The following is a 7998-nucleotide window of genomic DNA, read 5'->3' on the forward strand; positions in this document are numbered from 1 at the left end:
AAACTGAATTCAAAAGAGGAGATGAAGGCTCGCTGGCTTTCTGATTTGCTCATTCTTGGACTGTTTAAAAGTCAAGTTTCATTTCATTGTTCAGCTGGTGAACATTGGGTTTCCTGCCAGAACATTTGCATTGATAAGAATGAGAATAACTTTCTTGGTCCCAAAGGGAAACTTGAGTGTCTGACATAACTCATGTCCTATTTGTATGAGAATTTAAAAGCCTGATGGCTGTGGGTGCGAATGATCATCCAGTACTGATGTTTTTCTGTTCCTGTACCACCCGCAGTGTGTCCAATCTGCCAGCTTTCTTCACTGCTTTGCCCAGCCTCCTTGCATCCATGTTTCTGATGCTGTCTTCCCAGCAGGCCGCAGCATAGAAAATCACACTTGCAGTTACAGACTGACAGAACATCTCCAGCAATTTACTGCAGATGCCAGGAGATCTTAGTTTCCTTAACAAATAGAGGCGACTTTAGTTTGTATCTAGGGTTTTAGAGAGGTTCATACTGAGGTAGTTTTTGTGATGACCTGTAAAACTTAAAACAGTGCAATCAATGACATAATTCCCTGATTAGTCAACTTGCAGAAAATTTTAACTTTTTTTTGCAAAAAAGTGCAACACAAGGTTCAGGTTCACAAAGTTGAATGTATACTTACTTTCCTTTTATTTGGGGACTGTTTCTTAAAAATATACAAATTACAGGTGTCATTTTTTTCATTTCTACTTAACATTTCCAGCACAGAACTGTTGTAATTGAATTTTTCTCATGTGGTTTACTGTGTTGCTTTTGTTTTAGTTTTGTGTTCTTTTCATTTGTGACTTTAACTTTGAAAACTCAAAGAACTGTGAGCTCGTTTTCATTAAAGTGAGCTGTCTTCTGATCTGAGCTAACATTCCCTGCTACGTCCAGCTGTCTGCCAGCTTTTTCTGGCTCAGAAATTTTCCTTTTTTTCCTTTTTTTTTTTTAAATCTGTCAGTCATAGTGGTCATTTTTGTGTGCCTGATATTTCTAATAGTAACACTCATTTAAATTAGCCCCATATATTTTCATTACAAAGCTGTTATCGAGGGTGTTGTTTTAATTTTTCTTGTTTTTAATACTGCCAAAAAGCAGTTGATGCAAATCACTTTAAACTGCAATGTAAAAATTCAAATGTCAGACAGATTTGGGCTCAGAGAGGGGAGGCCATCTGCTTCAGCTAGTGAAGGTATAGCTTTTGTATCAGAAATACTAAGATAATACATTTTATTAGTTTACTGGTTTCCATGCTTTCACTTCAATACTGTGATTTCCTCGACTCATCAAGCCTTATTTTATTCATGGTCCAGTTTGGTCGGGCTTTACCGAAGCTCTAACAAACTGATGCTGCTATTTAATTTGACCAAAGCTAAAAATAAGTCAATACAGTTTATTTATAAACCATATTTTTGTTCAAGAATATACTTATTAATTTCCAACATGAAACAAAGTAAAAGAAAGAAACTAAACAATATCTGTTTTTTGAATCCAGCAGTGGATAAATTGCAAACAGATAAAGAGCAGAGAGGTGTGGGATAAGAGATAAGAGATGGGTCCGTGGACAGGTTTGTGAAACTCAAAAGGACAGTGATGATCTGATTGTAACGTCAGTGACTCCACACTAAAAGGTCAACGACTGAAGATATATAATTGTTGCTTGAGAGAGTTGAGTGAGAGGATCTGAATGGATTTTATTGTTATTCTTCAACTGTTAGTAGGTGTGGCTGCTAAGTTAATGGACCGCTGATGTGGTAGTTTATATTTCTAATCAACAGATTAATTAGATTAGTGCAGATACAAGATCAAAGGTAAGAAATGTGGCGTGATAGAAAGCGGGCTAACATCTTGTAACTTCTATTTACAGGTTCCTCATTTGATTTGGTCTTTATTCAAAACATTTTTGTAATGAAAGTACGTTTATGGAAATAGCTGATTATACAGCAAAAACACAAACACATGTCAATGTCATGTCCCCGGGGGCCAAACCTGACCTTTTGAAAGATTTGGCTTACCTGTTTGTAGCTGTGGTAGTTTCTTTATATCACGTTCATTGTCAGTTTTATTGCTACGAGTTCCTTTAACAGCTTGCAATTGAAAAGAAAGTATTTTTCTTCTTCCTGCTCCTTTTCACACATGGTTGTAGTGCTTTATTGATAGAAAGTGTGGTTGGTTTGTTTGATCTGTTGTACCAAGTGTGAAATGAATAAATAAATGAAATGAAAAGAAAGTCTTTAAGTATTTTGCCAGAACTCTCAAAGAGTATTCCTCACTGACACTGAGAGCTAACAGGACTAGTTTTCTAAGGTTAACTGGTTGACATGATGTATTGAAGAGAATAATCATCAGACACTTTTATGTTCCACAGAGCCGTAAACTCAAATCTAAACAGCGTAAAATCAAATAATTGGCCCGGTGATGATCTCACCGTATACATTTTGCTTGGAAACTGACTGTCATTAACCTCATAACTAATGTTTCCTTTTTGCTGCATGTGGCAGTTATACACATCAAATTCAAATCAATTCAATGTGGTTAAAATCAGATTTATGAACATTACGATAGCTTATACCCAAGGTAAAGTATCTCTGAGAAAACCCAAGAAATCAGATTATCCCCTATGAACAAGTTAACTCTATGTTTTTGAGTGGATTAATTTGCAGTTTATTTGTTCAGCTGGGTGAAACTGCTAGGTAAATACAATTAGCATTAAAGAAACTAAAATTTAGTCCCCTATAGTATTCTCTTTTTAATTCCAATAATCCACAAGGTTTTTAAGACATAATGTGTAGTAATCATTTCAATTTTAATGAACAACACGTATCTTTTTGAGCTCCAGGCTTTCTCCAGAACTCCAAACATTAAAATCCTCAAAGGAATCAATAACCTTCTACCAGTTTGAATGAATTATTAGGGGTTTATTGTAGCTGCATTTGCTTTTCTTTGTAATAGTTTTTGTCATGTCCCACCAATGTCTGAGTGTGTTTGTAGTGACCTTTGTACTGACATGTTGACCTGCAGGAATCTTTGCTGTTTTCTTCAGTCATGAAATAAAAACACTTTAGAAAGGTTTCTGCCTGCGGGATAAAAAGGCTGTACAGTCCCACAAAAAGAAGGATCACCTGATCACTCTACGTAGGTCCACAATCAATATCATTTCATCATTTTAAAACTTACAGTAAATCAAACATGTTTTCTACATCAGTGTCAGAAAATATAACAAACTTTTCATTAAATTAATAAATCACTGGAATATCACATCTAATCCAACAAACTAATTCACTTATTGGTTTGTTGGATTGATTAAATTCATCATTTTTAAATACACTTGTTGCTGAATATTAGTTTTTGTAGAAGCACCAGTGGTGTGAAACATGTAAACAGTCAGGAGGATGCAGGAAAAGGTGTGGGCCTGTAGGTGGGTTTCAGACACATAAACGGTTAGGCTCTCAGTGTAATGCGAATTATTCTGCAAATTAAAGCCACCAACTGAAATCCTCAGGCAATGTTTGAAAGCAGTTCAGTAACAGCTCTGGGTGGTCATTGTTGTTTTTTCTATGACTGTTGACAGTGCTGCTTACAGGTTACAGCTTACCGAAACTATGTTGCTAAACTTTGTTCCTTATCTGTGGTATCAAAGTACTACTAAACTACTTCAGCAGTAACAGTGAAAATGCAGCTAGTACACAATCTCAGATTTTATTTGCATGTATAAAATTGGTGCTTTTTGTGTTTGGAAAATGTCAAACTATTAAATTGCATGAGAAAAAAATCATAATTTACATCAGAGCGGATCTTCTAATATAACATATTTCTAATTTTCAAAAGTTTGATTCCTTTTTTTTCTGCTGTGTTTAATCCCGGTAAGAAGAAGAACTTCTTATTCATTTGTGTTCTTCTGTCATATTAACGCTACCTCTTTTTATTACTATTGTTGTTTCTTTTAAAATGTTGACTTGAATTTAACTTTTCATAAACATTCACAAAGCGATATTTCAGTTAAAACAAATCTATCACTTACATATAACAGTTTAATGAAGAATACTGTATAAGAATGAGTCAAAACAGTTTGTCTAAATATTTCTGATTCTGGCTTCTCTACACTGGCTCCCTATATTTTTTAGAATCACTTTAAACATTTTACTGATTGCTTTTAAAGAACTTTTGTGTCTGGAGCTAGAAAGCAGAAATGTTGACCCAATATGTCTCAGATGCCAACACAAGGCCTTTGAAGTCCATCATCATGGTAATAAAAACTTTTGCCATCAACCAAACCATAAAAAGTTAGGGCTTGTGGAGTCAGGGACCTCCTTGAAATCTTCTCCTAAATCACTTTTTTTTTTTTTTTATCTTTTGATGGCCACAAGCTTTGAGCTGCTTTATTTACGATATTCCCTGCCAAATATTACTTTTTAATTATTTGTAGTTTTCATGGTCAGAAATTGAACGTTTGTCTTTTGTAGGTTTTATTCTCAGTGCTTGAGGCAACTGTTGGTGCGATTTGGTGCTATGTAAAAAAAAAGTAAATATAACTGAACCGAATTCTCTGTTTAAATCTGTCCTGCTTATATCAAGCAAAACGGGTTTTGATACTTCATTGTGTTTTGGAAATGTAAAAATATTATATATCACACTTATCCTTTAAATATAGAAAATGCTACATATTCATTTACATATTAATCGTTTACTATTAAAGTGTCTTTTTTTTTCAAAAGGCGGAGCTTCTGCGTCAGCGAAGCTTCCCTCTGACGTCATTTCCGTCAATTTCAACATCGCGCCGCCGGTAGCTTATAAACAGCCTCCTCTGCACGCTTTGTCGGTAGTCTTTGTCCGTCTTCTTTGTCGGTGAAGTTTAAACAGCGCCATGGGTGATAAGATGGACATGTCTCTGGACGACATTATCAAGATGAGCAAGAAAGGAGGCGGAGGTAGAGGCCGCGGGAGAGGAACGTTCGCCCGGGCTGGAGGCTCAGGTCGAGGCGGCGGGCCGTCGAGGCCGGCGCGGGGCCGACAGAGCAACTTCAACCGAAACAACAGATCCACGCCGTACACGAGGGTATGGAAGAAAAGCGGTTGAAATTGTGAAAATAGTTAAAATATTGGAAATGTATTTTAAAATGCGTCATTAAATGTGTAATTACGTGATTACGGACTTCCGGAAACTAGCATGGTTCAGTTAACAGTAACAGGAGAAGCTAGGAGCTGAACCAGCATGGACTCTGAGGGACTTTTCTGTGCCTGTTTTCTTGTATTTCTTCGGCTGCTGTGATTGATATGGATGTTTTACCCTCGCTGCAGTGTTTTTTTTTTTTGTTGTTGTTGTTTTTTTTGCTGTTGTTGTCTTTTGTTTTTGGCTTTGTCAGCATTTTATAGCCTGCTCGAGCAAAAAGAACCGAAATCCTGTCTACCAAACTATTTTTTTTTTGTTTGCCTCCTGACAAAACTGCTTCAAAGTGGGGCCTTTGCTTCATTTTTTTGGCCGCATACTTAACATGGGGCTTTTTCCAACCTGTGGAAACTCGCTGCCTTACTGTCACCACCTCTGTGGAAAGAAGAGTGTTTTCAGGCACTGAAGAAAGACTCTCATCCCTTTTGAATGGACTCCTCCTGTGAAGACCTGGATGATGCCTCTAGCCTGATTCCCGTGATGTTTATAGGGAGTAATGACCATAAACTGGTTATTAGATTACATTTTTCAATAGCCTTCAGACATTCAATATTCAAGTGCTTTAAGCCATCATAGTAGCACTCTGAGTTTCCTAGAACAAAACACAAACTAAGCCTGTATTTAATTTTTTTTGTCTCCACAGCCCAGAGAGTTGCCTGATAAATGGCAGCACGATATGTTTGAGGAGCATGTTGGTGGACGTGCTGGAAACAGTGGTGGAAACGGCGGAGGAAACAGTGGTGGAAATGGCGGAGGAAACGGCAGCAAGCTGCTGATTTCCAATCTGGACTTTGGTGTCTCTGATTCTGATATCAGGGTAATTATCTAAGCTCAGATCTATTTTGCTCACCTCAGATGCTGAGGAATGGCACTGATTTTCCAGATTTTACTTTTTAGGAGCTGTTTGCTGAGTTCGGAGCGTTGAAGAAGGCATCTATACACTATGATCGGTCTGGTCGCAGTAAAGGAACTGCAGACGTCCACTTTGTAAATAAGGCAGATGCACTGAAAGCCATGAAGCACTATAACGGCGTACCGCTTGATGGTGAGGATTTGTTCCCATGCTTGTTCTCTTGTTTAGGCGTGTGCACATGGGTGTTGTTAATGGTAACTAACTAAATTTATACTTCTGTTATTTTTATTTTTTTTTCCCGCCAGGCCGCCCTATGAAAATCCAACAAGCCACTTTAGAATTCGACACACAGAACACACAGAATACACAAGGGTATGTTTTTTTTGTTTTTAAAATAAGGATCTGGGGTTGTAAATCAAGGTTGATGGGTTAATGTGATGACATAGGCATTGAAAATGGGTTACGATGTTACGCAGTTAAAAAAAAAAAAAAATCAATTTATGTATTACACGGATTTTGAGATTTGATAAGTGATTTATTGCAAAATCGACAACAAATTCCATTAATTTTCTTCCATTTATCTGGGTGGGGGGAGCTTGTTAGGCTTTTACAGGTTCTCTGGAGTAACCCTCTTTCTTTTTATTGTTTGCAGCTCAAACAAAGGTTTTGATCGGACTAGGCTCGGTCAGCCCAGGGTTGAAAGGCGGCGAGGAGGAGGTGGTGGTGGAGGCGGCGGTGGCGGTGGAGGTTTTAGAGGCCGCGGGAGGGGAGGAGGAAACAGACCCCAGCTTTCTGCAGAGGAACTTGATGCCCAGTTGGATGCCTATAATGCTGAGGTATGTAATCAGGCTGCATAAAATCAGTTTCCTTAATTATTTGGATAATACTGTGAACACAATTTTCTAATCGGTTTCTTCTTCTTCTTTTTTTCTTCATCTTAGTGTAAGATGGACACCAGTTAAAAGGACTCTGATGGGATGATGCTCCCGTTCCTTTTATCATTTTTTTTATTTTGGCTAATCAGATGTGATGGATCAGACCCTTGTGTTTTAAAGACATTTTGTATGGACCATTTTTTTGTTTTGGGTGTTATTTTCAAATTTTCTCTTTTTATAACCATAAAACCATGTTATCAGGATTCAGGAACTGTTGTTGCCTTAAACCTGTAATGAGAATCTTTGTTCTCTTTTTTTTTTTTTTTTTTTTTTTTGTATAAACATGGTTGAATGACAGACTTCTGAATGTAAATTTAAAAACAAAAAAAGTTGCATTTTAATGTACACTGGTTCTGTCACTCAGTACTGTATATTTGACACATGGACACGTTCAAAGGATTTTGTACATAAATTCATGATATTGAGTCATCTTTAGAAAAACGTCTCTCGTCTTCTTGGACTCCTCACAGTGGTGCCAAATGTTGACTGGCCATGTTCAGGCCAACTACTGAAACCATGTTTGTCTTTGTAATGGTGCATTCTCAAAGCACCACACAATGAATTACCTGAGAAGTCTCTACCACTGGTACTCTTCCTCATACAAGATCAACATCTTGATCTTGCTGCTTGTACCTCTTCATATTGTCTTTGCTCAGTCTTCTTGGTGGTGTCTCTCATATGTTCAGTATCTGAATTGATATTAGGGCTGCAGCAACCGATTATCTTAGAAATTGAGTAATCTCGGTTATTTAATCAAGTAATTGGATAGGAAATACTTTTCTCTAATGAGCAATACTAAATATACAAAGGAGGGCGGTGCAGGTTTTTCAAAATGAACTCCTTGCAATGTTTTAATAATAATGATAATAATAATGGATACTTTATTGATCCCCATGGGGAAATTACTTGTTTTTTCTCTGCATTTGACCCATTCACTCAGTGAAGCAGTGGGCAGCCCACTAAGCAGGCGCCCGGGGAGCAGTGTGTAGGGACGGTACCTTGCTCAGGGGTACCTCAGGGTAGCCG

The 7998-nt window shown here is 37.4% G+C and overlaps 1 protein-coding gene across 1 annotated transcript; it reads left to right on the plus strand.

The window, feature by feature from the left end:
- Positions 1-4767: 4767 nt before the first annotated feature.
- On the plus strand, positions 4768-7313 carry LOC146708495 (aly/REF export factor 2-like). The gene is made up of 6 exons (XM_085460421.1): positions 4768-5073; positions 5828-6001; positions 6082-6229; positions 6343-6409; positions 6690-6873; positions 6979-7313. Exons 1-6 carry the CDS (start codon positions 4882-4884, stop codon positions 6997-6999), a joined length of 786 nt encoding a protein of 261 aa, XP_085316547.1. The 5' UTR covers positions 4768-4881; the 3' UTR covers positions 7000-7313.
- The last annotated feature ends 685 nt before the right edge of the window (positions 7314-7998 follow it).

The sequence above is a fragment of the Copadichromis virginalis genome, linkage group LG6, assembly GCF_057382275.1.
Source record: "Copadichromis virginalis isolate Kocher_CV1m ecotype Utaka linkage group LG6, C_Virginalis_male_GT1.1, whole genome shotgun sequence".
Taxonomy (NCBI): Eukaryota; Metazoa; Chordata; class Actinopteri; order Cichliformes; family Cichlidae; genus Copadichromis; species Copadichromis virginalis.

Coding starts and splice junctions, on each gene's coding strand:
- LOC146708495 (XM_085460421.1), top strand. CDS start 4,882: ATGGGTGATAAGATGGACATGTCTCTGGACGACATTATCAAGATGAGC. Junction 5,074..5,827: donor GATCCACGCCGTACACGAGG/GTATGGAAGAAA, acceptor TTGTCTCCACAG/CCCAGAGAGTTGCCTGATAA. Junction 6,874..6,978: donor TGGATGCCTATAATGCTGAG/GTATGTAATCAG, acceptor TCTTCATCTTAG/TGTAAGATGGACACCAGTTA.